The sequence below is a fragment of the Simochromis diagramma genome, unplaced genomic scaffold (genome assembly GCF_900408965.1).
Source record: "Simochromis diagramma unplaced genomic scaffold, fSimDia1.1 OVJJ01000201.1, whole genome shotgun sequence".
Lineage (NCBI taxonomy): Eukaryota > Metazoa > Chordata > Actinopteri > Cichliformes > Cichlidae > Simochromis > Simochromis diagramma.
In genome coordinates this window covers 30,605-55,053 of record NW_024387223.1, presented here as the reverse complement: position 1 = coordinate 55,053, position 24,449 = coordinate 30,605, and the positions used below count along the sequence as shown (strand labels likewise).

Sequence of the window (24,449 nt, the reverse complement as noted above, 5' to 3'; positions counted from 1 at the left end):
ATTAAGTCTTTAAAATGTTCACATTTTACACTCAAGCTCACATAAAATGTGCCAGGCATGAAAACCAGCTTGGCTGCACTTCACTGTCTGGTGCGATCCATGTTCACAACCAGCAGCAAAGAGTGACACTGACTGTTGCGTCCAGCCAGCTAAACCCTGGGTTGGTTCCTTCTTGTCTGCCAACATGGGCCCCAACAGCTCTAAAACAGCCCCTCTTAATGATGCTGTACCATAAAGCTCTATTTTGGGTCTAGTCTTGTTTGCACTGTATATGTTGCCACTAGGAGTAAATGGTACTTTTGTACAGAAGTTTTCATTTCACTGTTTTGCAGATGACTTGGATATTTCTTTGTCTTTAAAAGCAGAGACAGATTCATTTCAGTTGTTATTACGTTGCTTTGAAGCCATTTAACAGTAGATGTTCTTAAATTTTTATACATTAAATGAAAACAAAAAAAGAAATTGTCATTTTTGGCAAGTCCAGCCAGTGCTTTGTCAGAGGAACTCTGTCAGCTCATCTTGGAGTATCCGATGGATTCGTCACCAAATTGCAAAATCTGAATGAATTTTTATGACTTTTAAGTGTTTTGTGGGGATTTTTCCTAAGGATTATAAACTGGCTAAAACCCAGGATAGAAATAATATACCAGCTTCCATCATCAGGCGAAACTCCAAATACGTATCAGAGGATGACTCACGTCCAACTCAGGCCACAAAAACTGAACCCTCGACAGGGGAAAACAACACCACGCCGAACCTCCTCTGGGAATCCCAGCACAGAGAGCAGAAACTGACAGGTGGAACCGTGAAGCAGTGAGCTGGGTTTTTAAAAATGCGTTGCTGCTGCCTGATGTTGGGCCCACAGAGGAAGACGACTCACAAAGACGAATTATGGATTTGATCAACTGGTCCCTGAATGCAATTGACACCCTCTTCTCGACTAGAAGCCTGGGTTTGGGAGAGCCCATTGAAGACATCTATCTTTTTGGAACCATGATAACAGGGTTCTTGCTGATCGGTGCTGGCTAGGCCCAGGCTTATCGAAGAATAAAAAAAGCAGAAACAGCTGTTGGGCCTCCCTGCTGCTGCGGAGTCGGGGCGGTCTGCCTCTCCCCACCGCAGGGAAAAGGGTAACACCACCTGGGTCTGGGTGCAGTTCCCCCCTCCAGGGGCAAGGGTACCTAGACCCGGTTTGTAGAGTACGCTTGGGGAGTGTGATCGTGTGTACAGCGTCTCTTTATGTCTGTCTCCACGTTGGTTGAGTGTGGAGTAAGTGCATATGAGAGCATGAGGGTGGGAATAGATGTTTGTATCTGTGTGTGCCTGTATGTCTGTGTCTATATGTCAGGTTGGGTGTCAGACGCCACCTCTCTGGGGACATCTCGGGCCCTCCAAGGTTTGGAGGCCTATCTCCCCCCACCACCACTTCCCCTGCCAGTGGCGGACTCCCTCAGACATCGATGCGTTGGTGGTTCTTTGTGTCCGGGGATGGGCGTCCAGGTACACACTGGCTCACTCCTTGGCGGCCGCTTATCGGGGCCTGGAGCCTGGGGCTCGCTCGGGCCACTTCAGAGGTGGGGTGCCCCCGGTCTCTCGGCCTGGGGCTCGGTCACTCAGGCACAGCTGGCTGCCGGCGGAGCTCACGGGCGCGTCACTGCAACTCCCCCTGGCTTCTGCTCCGCGGCTGCTGAGTGAGCCCTCATCTGGGACTCTCCTCAGCTCTTTCTGGGACAGTGGCGCGGCTGCCCCTCTGTTGGTCTTCCTTGGTCTCTTGTGTTCTGGGGGCCTCTGGATGTCTGGAGTTTTGATCTCCTCCATACCTGCTTCATGCCCTGGAGGACGGGGCTGTGGCCCCCCCACACCCTCTAGCAGATCATTACATGAAGGAACCTTTTAAAAACAAATGCGTCCATGCTCACAGGTGTACACACGGGTGCTCACACACACAAACTACACCCTTTTTGGCTCCTACCTCAAAGCACACTGTGTTCTGTTGATCTTATGTGCTGCACAATAATGTTTAATATTTATTATCTACTGTCATATTCCCATATATCATTGTGATGTTGTTTATTCTATTACTCTTGTTCTCTTCTGCTTGTTTTTTTTTCTTTCTCAGCAGGTGATCCAGGTGATTGATATATGCATTTTTTTTTCTTTTCTTTTTTTCTGCTCATTCTGTTGGTTTATGTTTTTTGCCCTTCTCCCCCGTCCCTCTTCTCAGCTGTTTCTCTTTCCCTCTTTCTTTCTCCCCTTCTTTCCTCCAGTCAAGTCTGTCCCGTATTCAGCAAGTGAAAATAAAATAAACAATAAAAGGTGAATTAAATGGACCATTGAGGCAAGGCTGGGATGGTCAATTTGGTAAAGTAAATCCGTTGGGCATCTTTCTTTGCCTTTAGACAATAATTCTGATGGCAAAAGAGCCAAACGGGACAGGCAAAAGAAAAAGAAAAAAAAAAAGAAACAGCTGTTCAAATCCCCACAAGGCTGCCCGCTATGTTGATTGGAACGATGGATTAGCGACTTCCATAGAGAAATGGAGGGAGGCTCAGCCCCCACCCATCTCAACATGATGCTTTTCCTGGCCAACATTAACAGTGACTGAATTACATGCTCATGTTGTACCAGTGAGACGGGAATATATCCCAATATACACATTAATGGGTTTTCTGTCACCTGATGACTAATGGCTGTACTAATATTGGCGCAGACCTCTTTCCAAAATGACTGGATAATAGCACATTCCCACAAGCAGTGGAATCTAGTGCCCACTCTGACCTTACACTTGAGACAGTTTGGAGATGTTCCCATATTATACTTACTATAAATATACATTTCATTTCATTTCATTTATTCATTTATAAAGCACATTTAATAACAACAGGGCGTTGACCAAAGTGCTGTACAACATAACAATTAAACAGTGGCATTAATAACAACAACAGATAAAAATTAAAAACAGATTAGGATAAAAGAATTGGTAACTCCCCTACAGTTTTGAAAGCCAGAGTAAAAAAATATGTTTTAAGATGCGATTTAAAAAGAGTAACAGTTGGGGCCTTTCTAATGTGGAGAGGTAGATTGTTCCACATTTTCGGTGCCACAACCGCAAATGCACGATCTCCTCTACACAGCAAAATTTCCAGTGTTAAATTAACACTGGAGAGTGTCTATATGGGTCCACAACACTGTTGAGTGTTAAATTAACACTTTCGACAGTGTTATATGTTTAAAAGTAACCTAGTCAGTTTTGAAGATTAACAATGGCTAACACTGAGCAGTGCTGATTTTCTAACACTGGAATATTTCTAACATTTTGAGTTATTTTCCAGTGTTAGAAAATCAGCACTGCTCAGTGTTAGCCATTGTTAATCTTCAAAACTGACTAGGTTACTTTTAAACATATAACACTGTCAAAAGTGTTAATTTAACACTCAACAGTGTTGTATTTAACACTCAGAGGTGTGGACCCATATAGACACTCTCCAGTGTTAATTTAACACTGGAAATTTTGCTGTGTATGAACCATTCTAGACTTATGTAAAGTAAGGAGTAGGTGATCACTTGATCGAAGGGCTCTAGAGGGCGTATACAGCTGCACAAGGTCAGACAAATAATCCGGTGCCTGGCCATTTAGCACTTTATAAGTTAAAAGTAAGCTTTTGAATTTAATTCTAAAACGCACTGGAAGCCAATGAAGGGAAGCAAGCACCGGAGTAATATGTTGGTGTTTCTTCACACGAGTCAAAAGGCGAGCTGCAGCATTCTGTACAAGTTGGAGCTGGGCCAAGCTGGACTGACTGACACCCACATAAAGTGAATTGCAGTAATCCAGTTGAGATAAAACAAACGCATGAATTGCTCATTCCAAGTTTCTATAGGATAGAAAAGATCTCACTTTGGATAGGAGCCTTAATTTAAAAAAGGACCGCTGGACAACTGAATTAATTTGTTTCTCAAATGTAAGTTTGCTATCCAAGAAAACCCCCAGGTTTTTTACATGCGTTTTAACAGCACATGTTAGGTTGCATAAGTCCAAATCTGGGGCATTGAAATTGGTCCAAAAATAATTACCTCTGTTTTATCCTCGTTGAAGGTAAGAAAATTTAAGGCCATCCAGGTTTTAACTTCGTCGAGACATTTGACTAACGATTCCATGGGCGTAGAGGTGTTTCTATTAAACCGAAGATAAATCTGGGTGTCATCGGCATATGAGTGAAAGCAGATGTTATGCTTCCTAAAGATTAGGCCTAGGCGCAACATATAGATTGAAAAAAGAATTGGGCCTAATACGGATCCCTGCGGGACACCACAAGTAAAAAGAGCTGGGGAAGAAATAAAATCATCAAGGCTCACGGGAAAAAGTCCTCTTGGAGAGGTACGACCTAAACCATTCCAAGGGGATACCTTTGATACCACATTGTGCCAAACGGGAGATCAGAATGCTGTGGTCAACAGTATCAAAGGCTGCAGTTAAGTCTAGGAGCAGGAGCACAGCTGGGTCTTGTTAAGGTTCACATAATTGAGGAAGGGGAGTACAAACAACCATGGTCCAGAAGATCTTGGTCAAACAATTGATTTTAATGAATACACGCGTGGGAAGACCAGTCTGTACGCAGACAGCACTTGATCTTCGACTTAGTCAAAGCATACACAGATTTTTATAGCATCAGGGTTTAAATTTAATGATGCCCCTTCATACGTCACAGACAGAATATATACACACGTCAAATCAAAACCACAATGACTTTTAACACAGTTTAAAAGAACATTGTCTTCTATCTCGTCTGAAACACGAACCCCACATCCTGCCAGACGCTGTTCCTCTTTCCAGAGACAAACATGACCAACCTCTCACCTATAAATGAGTCTAACTAATGTGTGTGTGTGTATGTGTTGACCTTACATGCCCTCTCATCTCACCCGTTGCACTTCTGACCTTTTACCAGACCAGAGGCTCATCCTTATGTGTAATAACCTAACTGAAACTATATGTACTATGTTGAATAAATGTTTTAATCAAGAACCTCTACTAAGAGCTTAGTAAAAGAATATAAAAGTATAACAGACAATTTGAATAACCTAGTAATTCAAATAGCCTCGTCTAACCTGCTCAGAATAACTTAGACTCTGCTTTCCCTTCTGCAAACTCTCTGCAACTTCCTGTCAGCCTGCAACTTATTCTTTCTAAAACACACACACTGTTTAAACCTCTGAATACAATATCAATGCTGCAGATTCTACTATTAATGCAATGGTAATGATGATGATTATTTAACAATAGCAGTAAAATAATTTCCCTGCTCCACAGTCTCCTGAGTCAGTGATTAATAAAATATCATTAAGCATTTTTAAGAGGGCAGTTTCTGTGCTGTGGTGGGTTTTGAAGCCCGACTGGAACTTCTCAAAAATATTATGACTGTTTAGAAAGGATTGCAGATGCTCAAATACAATCCTTCCTAGAATTTTTTGACAGAAATGGTAGCTTGGAGACAGGTCTAAAATGAACAAGAACAGAATAATCAAGTACTGGCTGCACAACAGCGTGCTCTTATCCAGTTGGTTCTACTCCAGAGCTGAGACTGCTATTAAAAATAGTTAAAATCTGAGGGGCAGGATGATGTCTTTATGCTATTGCAAAGCTCTTCTACCTGGTTAAGACATGTTCTTCATGTTTGTATTGAACTTGAGTAAATGTGTTGATCTAGTTTCCAACAGTTCCAGCAAACACATGGAGCAACACAACGAGAACACACAGAGAGGAGAAGTGAGTGAAGTGGATCAGGTTTTCCCCACTGCAAAACACACCCACACATGTCGGAGAAGTGGGAGGGGCAGTAGGAGGAGCAGTGGTTTGTAATGAACTGTGTGGGGAGGTGAAGGTAACAAAGCCTGGTGGTGTCCCTGTAACTGTGTCGCTGATCCATTTCTGGTACTGGGACACAGGAGTGTAGACTGAAGGAGATGCAGTACATCCAGGCACTGTGAAAACTCCACTCTGGAGCCAGACTGATTTACTCTGAGTCATGAGTGGCGCTCCAAGTTTATCCTGTGGAAAGACAGTGATGAAAGTTATTAGGACAGATACAGATGTGTAACTCTTAGAAGTTGACCTTTTTCACCTGAGAAAGTTTTAACTTTGTTGGTAGTTTTGTTGCAAACTGCTCAAATAAATTAAGGGAGTAGTTGATCATCACAGTCAGTAAAACTTAATGGATGTCAGTCTGTCCAGTTAGGAAACATGAACCACTGTGAATCCATTTCAGCTGCTTTGGTGCAAATGAAAGTGACGATTCCACAGACAGAAAGTTTCAGACAGCTCTTTTAAAGGAATCAGTTTCATTAAACAAATTAGTTTTTTTTTAAAGAAAAAAAGACCTTTGATTAAATATGAATATTAATATTTATAGACAACGACAGTAAAACAAGTAAACCAAAGTGTGAGTAAAGATGAGATTATCTCAGTGACAGTCAACAACAGATTATAGTAAATAAAGTTGTGGTCACCCAACATGAATTTGTCTCTCTAGTACAGATGATGCTGTCTGGGATCCGTGGAAATCTGGCTTTGCACACATCGTTTCCCACTACTGATACTTTTGCCTCCTGCAGGTTATATCTCAATACCTCTGTTTGGAGAGAATTTAAACATCAAGCTTTTCTAAAGACTCCAACATAATGCTGTAAAATCAAATAAATATTTTATTATTTACCAATGTCACCAAAGCCGATGGCCCAGCTGCTGGTCTCATTGTTGAAAGTGCTGTTTTCTGAGGCCAAGCAGATCGGCTGAATGTAGTCTGTGAAATTCACAGGAGCCGACAGCTTCAGAAGACAAATATTGTTCTCACGAGTCAACGAGTTGAATCCGGGATGGCAGGTGGCGTTTATCACGTTCAGCCTCACTTTATTTGGGTCTGGATCTAACACCCTGTTGCTGCCCAGCAAGACCACCATGCTTCTGTAATCCCTTCACACACAACAGATATTTTTATTGTGCCTCATGTTGATCATTGTCACAGAGCAAAGCAGTCAATGTCACGAGTTTCCTTTTTCCTTTCAGCCCTTTGTCATGTGTGTGTGTGTGTGTGTGTGTGTGTGTGTGTGTGTGTGTGTGTGTGTGTGTGTGTGTGTGTGTGTGTGTGTGTGTGTGTGTCTGTGTGTGTCTGTGTGTGTGTGTGCTCAGGTGGTTGAACCTGCTGGCGCACTACATAAATGAGTAATTAACTCTGATGGTCAGATTCATCCATAACACTGAGTAAGTTTATGTTCCAGGTGCTGCATGGAGATCTAGTGTTTGTAGAGGAGCAAGCTCAACAAACATCAGCAAACACACAAACTGTGTGTGATACTTTTTTAAAGCAGGAACTTTTTCCAACATGTCCGGATATGTAACTTACATCTTTATGATTCATTCATGAGTTTCTAAAATCAGATCTTGGATCAGTGATTGTGCTGCTGATAATTCTGTGTTTTCCAAAGGTTGCATGAAAGCATCAGATTAGTTCAGGTTAAACTGGTTAGTTTGCAGGACTGTGGTGAAGGTTACAGAGCTGCTCTGTGTTGGGCTGGTGCAGAGCGTGGTCAGTGTTAGAGTGCAGACACCAAAGTCAATTTATGCCAATCCTTAAGTTCTCTTTTGAATGCTGACATTAGAGAGTGCAGGGTTTGGCTATCAGCCGCAGAGCTCATGTAACTCATGTAAATCTGTTTATATGTTTTTGAAGTGAGCAGCAACTGTGACGTGAGGTCAGCTGATCACAGCCTGCACACAAAGAAAACTCACAAAACAATTGACTGTGTGACTGAGTCTTTCCCAGCATGTGTTCGTTAATGAGCCTTACAGAGGTGCGTAGTTGTATTTATTAGCTGCAGGTTCCCCGTTTAAAAACTTTATGCTAAGCTAACCATCTTCTGACATGAATGGACAGAATGATCAATATTTTCATGTGACAGCATATCTTTGACAAATCAATGCTCCGAAAAAACAATGACTTGGATGTGTGGTGTAATTGCATTGTACAGTAGATGTTAATGCAGCCGGTCAGTGTAGTTAGGCTGATGGCAGCTAGAGGGCGAGACCAGTGTGTTTTTGTATAGAATGTTATGTTATGTGTGGGCAGAGCAAGAACAAGAAAATAAAGTGTGGTTATGAATCGTACAGTGGACCCGCGTATAATTGAATAACACGACAGGATGAAATTAAATCAATGTGACATCTGGTTTGATTGTTGTGCAGACAACTCTGTACTTTGCAGTTCAGCAATTTGTGTAACAGCTGTTGTTTTTAAATGTTAAAAGAAGTGAGGAAATATTTTTTTTAAAAAAACATCTCTAGTGCACATAAATATTGCACTTCACCTTCATCATCATATTACTCCTCAACAAAGTGTAAACTTGCAGCAGTGACTCACGTTGGTAGGGAGTATGCATCTGTCAGCACCCACTGGTCGGTGATCAGAGACCCTGCAGAATGAGTGTTTACAGCAGCGAACCAGGGCCAACTTCCTGGTGCAGCGTCACGAGCTCCTGTGATGCTGCTGCTGTTCACAGCACTTCTGCCACATGCTGACAAGAGAAGAGAGAGCACAGCTAAACAGATCAGCCACCACATTAAAACCACTCAGAGAGATAACACTGATCAATGCTCTGCTGGGAGATCCTGAGCAGTGACATTCATGTGGATGTTATTTTAACATTAGACTGTGGTTTACATGTGATCCACAAATGTTCCTCCTCTGTGTCAGAAAACTGGAAGATTTTACTGAACAAAATCACATCACAGTTTATAGAAAAACCAAAGTCAGCACACTCAAATGTGGACATCACAGATTTATATGTGCTCATTACTGTACAGCTGACAGAAGGAAGACAAGGTTCAAATGTCTTTGGATGCTTACTGGGCTTCTGTGAGTGACAACCTGGAAATGAGAACACACAGACAAACCTGTGAAAGTAAGCACTGACTGCTTTCTTCGAACTTGAAGAATTGATCACACTAAACACAACACTTTTTAAGGGGAGGGGATTGTAGATCTTTAGGTCTAGTTTCTATATTTAAAACAGCTTTTAAGAAAATCTGCATCTTTGCTGAGACAAACTTCAACTTTTCATTGATGATGTTGATAATTTTGACATAAAACCTTTAAACATTAACCCACCAGTTCATCTTTAAGTGACATGTCTTTGCTTTATAGAAAGAGAACAACCAATCAAATCATTTTCTCACCTTTGCAGAAGAAAACGATCACCACAGTGAAGCAGCACACAAACTGTTGGAGAGCCATGGTTAACTGCACCTCTTTCAGGTCATCTTAGACTTTAAATATGTCAAATTTATGTCCAGCTCCGCCTGTTCCTGGCAGTCATCAGGGCCCCACCAAAGAATCCAGTCAGACTCGTTGGTCTTTGTGCTTTTTGACCGCAGTTATGCATGATGCACTGAAATTTGGGGCAGGTTCAGTTTTCAGTTCAGTTTTATTTATACAGCCCCAAATCACAACAACAGTCACCTGCTACTGTAAGGAAGACCCTACAGTAGCAGGTGAAAGTCCCCACACAGCAGACTGCAATCAGACCTGATCAGTTTGTTACTGTCACTGACGGTGTCATATTTTTGGGATATGTCACGCACATTTTATATGTCACGCACATTTTAAGGCACAGATGACACTTTTTAGGTTACAAATAATCCGGTTATTTGTCGGGCCTTTGGTACTCTTGGGGCCCGGTTGTCCCGGTTTCACCTCTGTCTACCTTCAGGCTTCTGGGGGGCGTCGCTGCAGTTTCAACACCCTCACTATCACATATTTGTGACACTCTCTCACTCACACACACAATAAGAAGATTGTTGATTTATGTATTTCTCAGTTTTGTGTCCCGCATGTCGTATCTTTGTTTTGGTTTTCGGTCTGTTACAGGTGCAGCAGTTGGCGATACATTTTATTTGCTTGTATCAGCGAGCCGTCAGACAGGTTTCTTTTTTGTCTTTCCTCTGATTTGGTTTAGTGACCAGCCCACTCTGCTCACAGGATTTCTGCTCTTAGTGGGTTTAAGAACAGCAAGCTGGCTCTCACAACTGGATCTTCAGCACAGCAGGTGGGTGTCTGTGACTAACAGGCAGGTCAACAGCTGAAACTGAACAGAGAGAAAGTTGAAACAGTGAAGCAGCCACCGCACTGACTGAGTAACATAACAATTTGATGAAGTATGACGAGGAGAGGTGCAGGTTACCAGAGGTGTGGACTCGAGTCATATGACTTGGACTCGAGTCATTAATTTTATGACTTTAGACTTGACTTGAAAAAATGTTCTAAGACTTGTGACTTGACTTGGACTTTTACACCAGTGACTTGGGACTTGAATTGGACTTGAACCGGTTTACTTGAAAAGACTTGATATTTCACCCCAAATATAAAATTTAACATGCATATTATATAGAGATTGAAAATGTGACGTCATTCAGGGGTAAACCGCAAAGGATTCTGGGAACTCGTGGCAAGCGGTACTAGCGCACGCAGGCTTTCAATTACAATCAGTTATACAGCGATAAAAAGAAGCATAAAAATGTCAAGAAGCTGTTGTATTATTAACTGCAATAGCCGGTCGCATGACAGCCACGGGAAGCCGACGGGTAAAGAGATCGGTTGTTATCGGATTACGTTGTTGAAGAGAAATTGTTCGAGCCATGTTTCCGAAGTAACAAAGAGGCGACTGGATTGCAGCCATTCAAAGACCAAATATTACGTCCCAGAACACTCCAGCTCACAGGTTAGTCTGCTCCAAGCATTTACACGACGGTCGGTGTTTTTTTTAGTAGTTAATGCATCATTTTCATAACATAATTGGTGATATAGGTTACAAGCAAGTCTGGCGCTGAACAGAAATTGTCGCGCTATGCTCCTTTATTTATTGTGCATAAACAGTGAATTGTCCTGACACAATATTGCGTTTCGCTTCTGTTATTATGGTACATTGACAAAAACATATACTTTTATTCACAGGATAAAACAGTTGTTTTGTATCACCAATCGCCCAGTACGATTACAGCATACAATATTATTGTCACTGCTACATTTCTGTGATGTGTACCAGAAATTATTTCCACTACTAATTAATTACCGTTGAGCTCAAAGGTCCTATTAATAAACGGTTAACGAATGTGTATTTATGACGACGATTTGTGAGACTGGTAAACTTATGATACGTACGATGGTCTTTACTTTCTACACGGTGCATTTCAAGGTCCTGCACCCATCCGTCGGTAAACTGTACCTGGGCTTGTTGCAGTGACCGGAAGTTACTAAACTTCATGCGTGTATGCACTCACTCCAAGAACCGTATAATTATAAATATGCATATAAATATGCTACGATGAGATAGCTGACTTCATCTAACTAGCAAATGTTGTCCAGGCTCCGTTGGTGATGCAGTTTTTTTTTTAATGATATTTTTTTTAAAATATCATTTATTTATGTATGATATTTTTGTCATGCGATTTTAAAGCTGGTCCTACAACCGCATCCAAGAATAACATGCAGCTTATCTCAGAACTGTCGGTGAAAATTATTCTTGGAGCTAGGTTTAATTGAGCTGCATTTTAAAGAGGTGCAATTTCACAATTTGTGTATATTTTCTACGTTCACTATTTTGTCATGTGTTGAGAAAAACACAGATTTAAAAATTACATGGTCTAATATTTACATTTAGCATAACTGCAACATGCTTTTTTCGTTTTTTTTTTTAAAGACTCGAAAGGACTTGAAATTCAAAGTTTCAGACTTGTGACTTTACTCGGACTTTTACACCAGTGACTTGAGACTCGACTCTGACTTGCCTGACATTACTTGAGACTTGACTTGAGACTTGAGGATAAAGACTTGAGACTTACTTGAGACTTGCAAAACAATGACTTGGTCCCACCTCTGCAGGTTACATACCACTCAAGAACAGCCACTTCTAGAGGAGGGAGGCAGACACACACACACACACACACACACACACACACACACACACACACACACACACACACACACACACACACACACACCAAGAAGCAGGAGGGAGGCAGATGAGTAAGGGAACAGCTGTTACAAAGACAACAAGCTGCAAAGGTGAGAAAATAAGAGTGAGACAGTAAAATGGTGCTAACAGAGCTTCATTATGTTGCCTCATAAATGACTGTGTGACTGATTTAAATTCAGTGCCACACAGACATTACTTATCCACACAGGGAAAAGCAGGTGGTGGGTAACATAATATTCCAGAAACACGCTTTGCTGATCCGATCAGCTGTTCATAACACTTCCTACGTTAGAATAGATGTCAGTGTGAACTATCAAGGCTATACTGGTGTTTTTAAAAGTTATCTTTGACTTTATGACTTTCTGTGTCGTTTCTGGGATGCTTAGGACTCATATTGCACTGCTGGAAATAGTTTATTTTGATGCATATGCTGCTTTTTGCAAATTTGCATTATAATATTTATTTTTGTTTTTCCTGCAGTATATAAAATTGGTGTATTTCAAAAATAAAACTATGAAGACACTCAAAATAAATTTCCTGTTATTTCGTGCAACTTTTTTGTATTTACAGTTTTGAGGGATAAGCCTCTTAAATTTCTCTAACTAGAAATATATGTTAAAAAAACAAAAACAATTTTCAATTTTTTTGTAGTTTATTGCATTTTCTTGCAATTTATGTAATTTCTATGCACTTAATGCAGACATATTATTAAAGTTTGGGCTATAATGGTTGTATTGATGCATAGCAACTTGAAATGCTCCCAAAAATGGCTCCACAGCAGGTAAAAATATAATATAAGCTCTGGCGGACTTGGTTCTATGGTAGGTCTTAAAGGGTTAATGTGTCATTATCACCTTTGTCCACCAGGTCCCTGCAGAGTTACTCACTTTCTCCTCCAATACTCCAAAGAAGGTTTGACTTGCAGTATAAGAGCTGTGTGAACTGTGTCCAAGAGTTTGTGTTTTAAAACATTTATTCTGTGAAAAGTAAAACAATAATCTCCATGTTGTGTTCAGCTTCGCTGAAACACGCAGACACTGTCAGGCCAATAAAACAGGTCTAACAGCATTAGCCTACTTGTTGTTGACCATGTTCACACAAATGAGATTTCAAGAAAAAGATCATTCTGCAAGCAAACAAAAACTGTCAACTCCCATCATCAGATAGAAGGCTTACATAGAAAAAGTGCTGGTGTGAATGAGTGAATAAGGCGGGCGTGTAACGGGCTTTGAATGCTCAGAGTAGGAAAGCATTACATAAGAACCAGTTTACTGGTTACTGATTAGTGTCGTCTCTGTTGCTTCTGACACAAAGATCAGAGACAAACAAACCACAGATGTGGATCATTGTTATTACTGTAGAGTCTTTACCTCACAATATAAAGTGCTTTGAGGCCCCTGTTGTTGTTTTATGATATATAAATAAAACTGAATTTGAGTTTGGCTTCTATGTTTCTGTGAGTCGCTGCAGCCTCGTTTATCTTATTGCGTCCTCTGAAATGTTGGTCAGTCGCTCTGCAGTGTCAGTTTTGTTTCTCCACATCTCAGTCCAGAACCATACTTTGTTGGTACTGAAGAGAGGCCTACTGCACCTTTATCACTCATGAGCAACACTGATGAGACGATGAAAAACATGAACCCTTTTCACCAGAAATACCATTAAAGAATAAAAATGTAAGAATGCTCTTTCACTCACCTGTAGACCCAAGAACTAGAGACAAAAACAGGACTTGAAGAGTGTTCATCTGTAGACAGTGGAGGGAATATAGGCAGCATAATGCTAAAGGAGCGTTAAAGAGAACGTGAGATCACACTCATATTTAATGATCTATAAGACAAAACACAAAGACAAAGCTGCTCACAGTGATAAACATGATATGATATGATGAAAAAACATTAGGAATATGACATACAGTTTAAATGATGTGTTTAAATGATTTTTGTACACTTTGCAGTGTATCCACCAGGTGTCAGCAGAAGCCCAGAATCACCCACAGTCAGAGGAATGTAACTGCACTGAGTTGAATTTAGGATGGCTGTTTGCTATTGTTGTTATTCATTGTGAGGTTTTTACAGAGAAATGTAATTGTTTCACAAAACAGTGATTGTGTTTTCATGTTGATTCCAAATGTAAGATTCACTAAAGAAAGATTTCACATCATCCTTCCCAGATGGATTTTTGGGCATTAGGAGTTCAGACGTTCCTGTAACCTCTCCCAGCCACTTGGTTGTACGCTGTCCTAGCTTGCATCTTATGTGCTGGATAGTCTCTGTGACATCTTTACACAGCCTGCAGGGTCGTGTAGATCTGGTGCTCAGATGGACATTTTCTTGGCACTGATAGGATTTTTTCATGTTTTGTCCTCTGTGTGGGTGTCAGTGATTTTGGATCCTCCTTACCTTCTGACATGCTGTCAGCTCATTTTGGAGTAACATCTTCCTGATTTATTCATTGACGCTGTGCCGATGGCTCCGATCTTATTCTTAGTGTTTGGTTCGCTGTATTTACAAAAATGGCACAAAATATGAAAAATAGAAATTCGTCAGGAGGAGGTTGATGGCTATTGTTGTGTTTAGTTTTTTTATTCCGTCCGTAGCTTTATCTAAAAATGAGGAAGAACAGTGCCAATGCTTTCTGTAACTGATGGGTCCTTCTCCATTTAGCTGTGACATCACTGAGAGGGTCGTGTCCCTAACAGGCCTGAGGTGTTCACACAGTTTCACTTGTCTGTTGTTAACGGTTGTGATGGGCTCATGTTGGTAAAATGAGTCATTCCTGTCACACCAAAGACGTGGGTACTAACCATCAAGGACTCTTTGAAATCAACTGGGTGTCCCATCAGTAGTCAAAGCTGGCACATTTATATTTCAGCTTCATTCAGCGTTTGTTTGCAGACCTTTCAAAGCCTTGTAGTGAAACCAAGATGTGCCCACTGTGTTTTTCTCCTGTGTGTTTGCTGCTTCAGGGCCGAGTCTAGATGTGCCTCCTGAAGACTCTCTGAAACTGGGGAATTGTATAGGCTCCAGCCACAACTCTATCACCCTCCGCTAACTTGAACTGGACAACTGGATGAAAATGAATGTCTAATCAACTACAGACTGTTAACATTTGTTCACTTGTTCAAGTATGACTGTGCCTTATATCAGTGTTGATAATTCCTTGGGGTATTTCTACTGAAATGTATTTTCATTTTTCATCCCATTAGACATTTAAAACTGAAATGTATTTGGATTTCTGTTCGCCAAAGAAAATCGGCAGTGTTGGCACGTTAGAGGGGGATGGTAGAGATGGGGTGAGATGGAGGCAGATGATCTGCTGTGGCGATCCCTTTTTTTTCCTTTTCTTTCTTTTTCTTCTTTTTTTCTCTTTTCTGTGCTCACCTTTGTTCTAGATTGTATTATTCTTAATTGTTCATTTAAAAAACAAAACAACTTTGCTCACCTTTTCCCGTGCTGCAACACATATTTTGGACACTGCCCTCTAGTGACAATTAATAGCTGAAACATGTAGACAACAGTTGCGTGCAGGCTCTGTGTAGACAATCACATAGGTGTGATTGTAGAGGCAGAGCTGGACTTGACCAGAGGCTCTGCAGCCCCTCCTGATATGTCAAGTCATTACACTCAAGCTGTGACCTCTGAAGTCACGGGAAGTGGCATAATTTGCATTTCCTAAGGTGAGTGGGTTATAATCTTCAGTGTTTAAATGACGGCGTGTTTGGAGCCTGTTACAAAACCAGTTTTGATATGATAAATAGGCATGAAGAAACATGCAAAGACAGAAACCCCCCAGCATTTGATTCAAACCCAGGACCTTTTTACTGTGAGGCAACAGTGGTAACGACTCCACCACTGTGCCTCCCTACGTCTAGCTTGCTTCTTTAAATTGTTTTAAGGTTTAAAATGAATGCATAACTCAGGGCACAGCCTCTTTGAATAATTCACGAGTGCCATTTTTCTTTGTTTGGGATTTTGTTTTTGAGCTGCTTCCTATTTGCCAAAATTAGCATTCCACAGTGAAGGACAGATAAAGGAACTAAGCTAGAAAGCCAGTGCTGTCATGAGCTGAGAGCATGAAAATATGGTCACATCTACTTTCCAAACCCAACATGGCACTAGGCAAAACAGCTGGGGTTAAGATGGGAGTCCACAAACTGTGGGGTGACGTCACTTTGGCGACATCTATCTTCCTCTCATAATCATGCAATCTGTGCTGGCATTCCTTTTATATCTTCAGTCTGGCGCTGCCACCATCCCCACCGATGTCTGTGGGGGAGTATAAACAAGCACATCTTGAAAACAGCTGAATGCGAAGTAGGGTGAGTATTGAAGTCTCTTTTTCAGAGACTAAGATTTATGAACAGTTTGCTTGTTTGTTTGTTTAGTAAAATGTGGTTTTTCAGAGCGTGTTCTGGCATGAGCATGTTAAGATTTCCCCTCATGTGCACTGTAGATCTGAAAACGATCAAAACCCAAAATGCACAAAGTAATGGAAAACAGTGGCTGCCATGAACAGGAATGAAAAAATCTACAACTTTGAAGTGCAACTATATAATAATTCAATAGGAGATGCAGATATGAGAGATAAAAAGCTTAAATGTGCAAAAGTGCTGATAAAATCCTGAACAGTATAAGTACAGTGTCTTCTGTGTGTTTCTGCTTTACAACCACCCCACCTAATTTTCCAGGCCATTGCACTCTCTTTCACACAAACACTCACACCCTTTGAAAAGATACATATACTGTGAATTCCCAGTGCATACGTTTTTATGAAAGAGCGGTCTGATGGAGACAACAAAGACAGTCTGCTCTTTAAAAATGACAGCGGGGATTAAGATGCTTCGTTTGTCGCGATGTTGCGGTCACGAGGTTGCTTCTCAAATGCCTCAGGCACTTAAAGGTTGGCCTGAAGCACAGAGAGGAGCACACAAACAGAGATATGCTGTCACCTGCGTGTGATTTCTGCTTCACAAGTGTGACTGAGACTCACAAAATGGGCCAACGGACAGAGAAGAAATTCATTCTTTCTCTTTCCCCCTCGTTTTTTTTCTTTTTCTAAGTGCAAACTCCTGCAGCTTCAGCTACTCTCTCAATACTCGTTGCTACACTTTGCTCACACGTTATCTCCTCTCTGACTTATTTTCACAAAGATGAGCACAACACTTCTAACAGGTGTCAAGAGGAAGACAATATTTTTGATGCACAGATGCGCCTATTTCAGTAGAAACACACACAGTGAAACAAACAGGCATAAATCCCCTGGGGGCAGGAAACAGCAGCGGGAGGGGAGGAAGTGATTTTAGCGGCTGACCCAGATGCTGCTGCTGGGAATATCTCTGGTCACCAAATACTAAATCATTCTTTTTCTCGGTCCTTACTTTCTTTTCTTTGTGACAGGCAGATTATTTTTCCGCTCTCTACTGGATGTCTCTCTGCATCTGTGTTTCTATTTCCGGCATATCTAATAATGGGGACAGCACATTTATCAGCTGCGACATCTCAAAAAGTGAAGAAATGTAATGTGTTGGTAAACAAACTAGCGTTCGTATTGCCTGTAGATGTATTTGATGCATTCTGCAAAAGAAACGCGGGAAAAAGATTTCTCAAAAGAGTAGCTCAGTGTACTATGAGGACTGAAACAACCATCAGGAAACTGTTATCAGGTGTTGGCCCTGCCAGGCACTGACTTAAAGGTGGAGGTTGAAGAGACACGGTGGCAGAGAGAAAACACAGGAACTATTGTGGTGAGCTTCACGGCAGGTTTGTTTTTTGGGCTGTTGAAATTGATTTATACTGAGAACCTGATCAGTTTATATGATTTCCTTTCTGAGAAACAGTATGTTTGGATTTACGGTAGATCCAGACATCTGTGGTTTTCAGGTCTCTGAAGGATCTCCACAACAAAGTTTTCTGCTAGCACAGACGAAAACTTTAAATCAAGTTAGAAATGTTTTTGAATCTATAGCCACACCTGCACATAGAGTACTTGAGGCTTTACTTGGCTAATGGATTTGAAGCTTGAAGTGCTAACACAAGAATCCTAACAGCATCAGTGGTGATATGCTCCTTTTATTTATTTTTTATTTTATTTTATTTTTTTATATTTATATCAGTGTTGATAATTCCTTGGGGTATTTCTACTGAAATTTATTTTCATTTTCATTTTTCATCCCATTAGACATTTAAAACTGAAATGTATTTGGATTTCTGTTCGCCAAAGAAAATCAGCAGTGTTGGCACGTTAGAGGTGGATGGTAGAGATGGGGTGAGATGGAGGCAGATGATCTGCTGTGGCGATCCCTAATGAGAGAAGAAGGAAGAAGTAGACGGGTTGTACTGATGCGTGCTCAGTCTTATTTATATACAAAGTTAGATCTCTTCTCCACTCTCTTGTTAACCAGCTGAAAAGCAGCTTTATACATCACAGCTTTATTTAACCTCCACTTCATGGGCCTGCTTAGCTGGTATGATGCTGTTTAGCAAAAAGGAGACAAATACAAATATTTCAAAACAACAGAAACACAACTGATCAAGTCGTTGGTTTTATAGCAACAAAAGACCTCAGCTGAAACAGAAATCACAAAAGTAAAGAATAGACCTGCACATGTTTGACTCCTCTTGTTTTTATTTGTATCCAGTGCTGTGGGTGGTTAAGATTCCTGATTGTCTTAAACACTGACATGAAGACAAACGGCTTCTTAAGTAGATGTTTGCTGTGCTTGCATTACTTTCATTTCTGGAAGTGGTGAACATGAGTTCATGTTAATGAACAACTGGGTCACTCTCCAGGGACAGAATGGAAACAAAGACATGTGGACACAGTTCATTTTCAGGAGTCGGCCTGTTTCCGCAGCATTCATGAAAGATAACCACAGTCCTGTTTCGCATCAGGAAATGGTTGTTGCATGTCTGAAACATTAATACACAAGCAGAAGAAAGCAAAGTACAACCAAGTATGGAAGTAGGGATGTTGGCACTGTTGGAGCTATTTGTTCTTTATTTTTATTATTTTGAAATTAGTTAAAGTTTGTTGTTAGTTTACTTATATTTTGGGTTTATTTACAAGTTTATTTGTAGGTTAATATTTGTTTCAATGTTTTGTTTGTTTGATGTTACCTTGTTACATTAGTCAGTAAGAGCTGCAGGGCCATTTTGTCTCTATAAATAAAGAGACTGGTATAGGACCAGCATGCACTGGGGTGGGCCTGCGTACGAAATATTATCTCAGTGCAGCAGTGGCTTGTGGATTTTTAATTGTGGGATGTTTGGTTGGTCAAACAAAAGGAATTGCCACTACAGGCACTTTACCTTGTTTGTTACTGTTCTAATTTATTGGAGCAACTGTGCTCACATACTTTCCTCTGGGATTAATAAACTATCCTTTATTAATCGTGTAGGGACATTCCTCTCTGCATTTAACCCATTCACTCAGTGAAGCAGTGCGCAGCCACCAATCCAGCGCTCAGGGTGCAGTGTCTAGAGACAGTACCTTGCTCAGGGGTACCTCTGGGCAGCTCAGTGGATTCAAACCCCTGACCTGACCTTTCCGATCATAAAATTAATGAAGTATTCTGATTTGGATTTATCTAGAGAGATGGCAGGTCTCTCTTGGAAATGTGATCTTAACCCCAGTGACACTTCCACCTGGATAAATAAAAGATAATAAATAATTTAATAATCCCAGAGTAGAAGAAAAAGAATGAAATGGCTTTAGTGGACGTGGAATTCTGTGGAAACTTAATCTGCTGCACAGTTGCTTTATGTGAATGTGCAGGATGAACAGGAGCCAGTAGTCTCACAGCTACATCCTGTAAACTAACTCACAGTTATTAGCTCTGTTTGTGGACCAGAGAGAAAAATCTGCATTTCATTGAAACCAGCTTTCTGTAACAGAGCATCAAACACACTCCTGCATCCAGCACCAAGTCAGGGACATTTACAGGAAAGTTGATCATATCTGCTTGGAAAGGTCATATTTGTTTTGCAAAGTTTTACTATCAAAAGGCAAAGAAGGAAGGAGTGGCTCACTACAAGAAGTCGAGTCATTTGTTTTGTGTGTGTGTTTTCTTTTCTTCTTTTTTTTTTTTTTTTTTTTTTTTTTTCTTATTTATTTTCACGTTAGCAGAAGTTGGAAGATGTGGCCAACTGGTATAGAACCAGCACGTACTGGGGTGGGCCTATGTTTTTTTGTTTTTTTTTACCAGAGCAGGAGAATCAGCAGGAAGTAAGAAAAAATGGATCTTGATATTGCTTGCCAAACTGGATTAATAAACTATAAAAAGTGCAACTTTCAAGTTTGGACAGTGGACTTCTTTTGCCTGCGTACAAAATATTATCTCAGTGCAGCAGTGGTTTGTGGATTTTTAATTGTGGGATGTTTAGTTTATCAAACAAAAGGAATTGCCACTACACTGCAGATAACAGTGCCTCTACTATGTTGTAAATTTTGACAAGATTACGTGTGCCAAATTGGTGTCAGTATCACCTTCAGACAACACCAGACACATTGTATGAAAATTAATTTAAATATAAAGCAACCAGTACCAGCTGCCAGATCTCTGCTCTGTGTGCTGGATTCCTGGATTCCCAGAATCTTGGCAGGGAGTTGGTGTTTTTTCGGGTTCCTTATCAAGGCACAGGTCAGACTTGAGTCATCATGTGACACGTCTTTGAAGTTTCGTTTTGTAACCGACTGCTTTGTGTTCTTCACTAATAACTGAAACAACTTTGGCATCTGGGAGTGCATCTTGTGAGGGCATACTGACTTTATGAAGTAGTTCAGCTATTTGTTTGTAATTTTGTGACACTTCCTTTCCTCAAACTGCTGCAGACGATGCATATGTCGGATTCTTAGTAGTTTAGATAGATGGAGGGAGAGGATATCTTTACAAAGTTTTTTTCAACCAATCTAATTCCTGTACAGTGACAATAAAGGGCTTTCTTGATGTTTTGTCCTCTGTCTGTGTGACAATGGTACATTAGCTACATGATTTCGGATCCTCCTCTCTTTCTGTCCCCAGGTGTCAGAGGCACTCGGCTCATCTTGGAGTCCAGTTTCACATCGTCACGTGTTTTCAGGCCAACACGTTCTCACTCCCAAAGTGTAATATTTGACGCTACTTGTTTGCCCGACACTGCATGAGTCACGTGACAGTACAACAATCAAAACAAAAGAAAGGAGGCGGAGGAACAAACTGCGGCGGCTCTGTGACTTGTGAAAGCAGCGGTTCTTGCACACACAGTCGGGTCTCCTCTTCGATGATATCGCATCTAAAGTGTCGATCTCATTGCTCTCGTATTGATCCGTATCTGTACAAGAGTTGGTATCGACATTGCGATATATGGACCCTGCACGCACCAATACGTACTTTCTTTAAGCGATTGCGCTGGAATCACTTAAACTACAGGAATGTGGCTCATATCTGTTTCCTTTTTCTTTTTGATGATTTGGACTTCACTATCAAAAGGTAAACAAATAGGAACTGGTTGATTTATGCGTGTGTGTGTTTTTTTATTATTATTTATTTTTGCGCCATCCTTGCAGTTGGAGGATGCGGTCCACTTTCGGTTTCTGCTCGCTTCATGTGTGGACGCAGATATTAGCTGTCTGTAACAGACCTGCCAGTTCATCATCATCGGTGAGGAACGACTGTTTTCGTAAACTTTGCTGAAATATTTACGAAATGCTTCAGCAAAGTTTACGAAATTCAGCAGATCTGCGTGTTTTCGTGAACTTTCGCAAAGTTTACGAAAACATTCGTCAGACACAATAAATGAACATGAATGAAAAATGAATTTAAACATGCAGGTAACGAGTGTAACCTGCGGTAGGTCTGCGCTCTGTGCTCGGATTCCCAGAATGTGTTTTCACCTGTTGCTGAGTCATCCTGTCACACGTCTTTGGAGTTTCGCTTTTTGATTCACTACTTTGTGGTTTTCAGCATTGAATGGTTGATTGAAACGACACTCGTGTGACGAACGAAAATATCTTGGAGTGCATCAAGTGAGGGCAGATCATTTTATTTATTCATTTATAATTTTGTGACACTTGTCTTTCTCAGATTGCTGCAGATGATGTATACCTCAGCTTCTTAGTAGCAGACTGTTTACATGTGTGAACTGATCACACTGATCACACATTTACATATATTATATTTTCACTCTTGGTTATGTGCGTTTCAGCTGGATTATTAGAATATGATCAACATGGTCTGTTATTGTTTGAAATTAATAGAAGTTACAAATACATTCTCTTTGGGTTAGCCTCATTTTATGATTTAGGTTTTGTCCCATTCCAGCCCTGTGTGCAAGCACAAATGTTTGGCTACAGTTTAAATTACTTTCAGCAGATCTGCGTGTTTTCAGTCTCACCTGGATGTTGGATGTGTCTGTGTATTCACTCATCACATATGAAACACTTTGACCTTTTTGGGGTTTTCCCTGTAGTTTCCTTTGAGCTGAAGCACTAATGACTGTTCTTCTGTTGTGGTTTAGATCCGGATGAGGTGATCACAGTGAAGCATGGAGAGCACGTCACGCTCCAGTGTTGGGGTTTTACAGATGCTCCCATCGAGCTGCTGGAGTGGAGCAGACCTGAGCTGACAGACTACGTGTGGTACTACAGAGAGCAGCGCTCCTATGAAAAATATCAGCATCTGTCTTACAAAGGACGGGTGAAGCTGAGAGACCCGGAGATGAAGAATGGAGACGTTTCAGTGATTCTGAAGGAAGTTACCTTCAGTGATGCGGGCAGATATGAGTGTTTTGTCGGAACGAGGAGAACAAGAAACAAGCGGAGCTCCATCAGCATCAGGGTGGAACAGACTACTAAAGATACCTCGGGTGGAGGAAACACTGAGAGAGAAAACAGGGATGTTGGAGGGAACATGGAGAGAGAAAAGTGGCGTGTTGGACAGATAGTAGCCATAGTGATTTTAGTGTTTGTAGCAACCACATTGATTTTAATGATTGGGGTGGTTGTAGCTGTGGGGGTAGAGCAGGTTCCCTACTAATGGGAGGGTTGGTGTGGTTTGATCCCTGTCTGCTCCAGTCTGCATCCTAAATATTTTCAGGGAAGATACTTAGCCCAAGTTGCTCTCAGATGCAGTCATTGGAGTCTAAATGTTAGACAGAAAGCTCTTACACAGAAAAAGTGCTGGTGTGAATGTTTGAATGAGGCAAGTTGTGTAAAGGGCTCACTCTGAGTGCTCACAGTAGAAAAGCATTACATAAGAACCAGTTTACTGATTAATGTCGTCTCTGTTGCTTCTAACACAAAGACCAGCAGACAAACAAACCCGTGAGGATCTCCTGCAGAGCGATGAAGCTGGAAACGAGCTGCACTGAAATGTCACCTGATTCTTGAGTCTGCTGTTACTGTTACAGTTTGAGTTGATGGTACAGTCCCCGAAGAGTAAATGAATACAGTGAAAAACATAATATAACTGCAACACAGCTAAAATGCATTTTTTTTATTAAAATAAATAAATATTTCTTTTAAAAACTAATGTTTTGTAGACACATTTGAGCTGCTGCAAAAACAGCTAATGTGGCTCATGTCACGGTCTGGCTGGCAGACCGTGAGGATGTGGGGAAAAGGAGGACCCAGGCGCGGTACTCTGTGTATAAACAGTGCGTTTATTTACAGTGATGGAAACAATAACAGTAAATCCCTGTGCTCTCCCGTGACTCCCGTGTCGTGTCTTCCCAAAAAGTCTGTGCTCCGTGTTCTCCACTCTCGTGTGTCCACACACACCCCGTGCCTGCTGCCCTCCGATGTTCCACGCTCCTCCTGAGGGGAAAATGACAGAGGCAGCTGTCAAGACACGTAATTCCAGTAGGCATACACTCACAGACTAAACTGAACAGAAGCCTAACATGGCGTCTCAAGCAATGATCCCACGTCGGTGGGAGCTCCAAGACTCTCTTAAGTAGCTCCCCCGACGAGGCCTGATCAGCAGCAGGTGTGTGGCTTCGGGTGTGGCCAGTCCCCTAGCAGGGCCACACCCCCCAGGCCTGACGGCGCCTATAAACAAGTGCTCAGACACACAGCCACCCACACACACATATGTACAAGCATGGAGAAGGGGAAGCAACACCAAAAATACATAATAATATCACAGGTCCATGATTTTTCCTCTTTGTTAATAATGGTACAAACACTATGTGCTGTATTTGTCACTAAATAGTTTACAACACCATGAGATATATTATTTTATAAGAAGTTAATATATTTTCAAGTGTTTTATACTCTGAGCAGCATGAACAGGGACTCGAATTATTCTGTATTTATTTCCTGTTAAAGGGGGGAAAAAGTACACAACTGTCAGAATCTGAACTCCAGAAAAATCTTGACTTAAACTGGTTCTGTTAACTGATGAGAACAGTGTGTGCCTCTCTATTGTTTTATATGTATTCCTCTTGACT

General features: G+C 41.1%; 2 protein-coding genes across 2 annotated transcripts; one reads left to right on the top strand and one right to left on the bottom strand.

The window, feature by feature from the left end:
• Positions 1–5,274: 5,274 nt before the first annotated feature.
• Positions 5,275–9,333, bottom strand: LOC120746633 (chymotrypsin-like protease CTRL-1). Its single transcript, XM_040052063.1, has 6 exons — positions 9,230–9,333; positions 8,901–8,921; positions 8,415–8,568; positions 6,714–6,970; positions 6,508–6,629; positions 5,275–6,049 (listed from the first exon to the last, which is right to left on the bottom strand). Exons 1-6 carry the CDS (start codon positions 9,285–9,287, stop codon positions 5,705–5,707), a joined length of 957 nt encoding a protein of 318 aa, XP_039907997.1. The 5' UTR covers positions 9,288–9,333; the 3' UTR covers positions 5,275–5,704.
• Positions 9,334–19,165: 9,832 nt separating this feature from the next.
• Positions 19,166–23,169, top strand: LOC120746646 (myelin-oligodendrocyte glycoprotein-like). The gene is made up of 2 exons (XM_040052084.1): positions 19,166–21,490; positions 22,518–23,169. The coding sequence occupies exons 1-2, from the start codon at positions 21,433–21,435 to the stop codon at positions 23,033–23,035; spliced, it is 576 nt and encodes a 191-aa protein (XP_039908018.1). The 5' UTR covers positions 19,166–21,432; the 3' UTR covers positions 23,036–23,169.
• Positions 23,170–24,449: the final 1,280 nt, after the last annotated feature.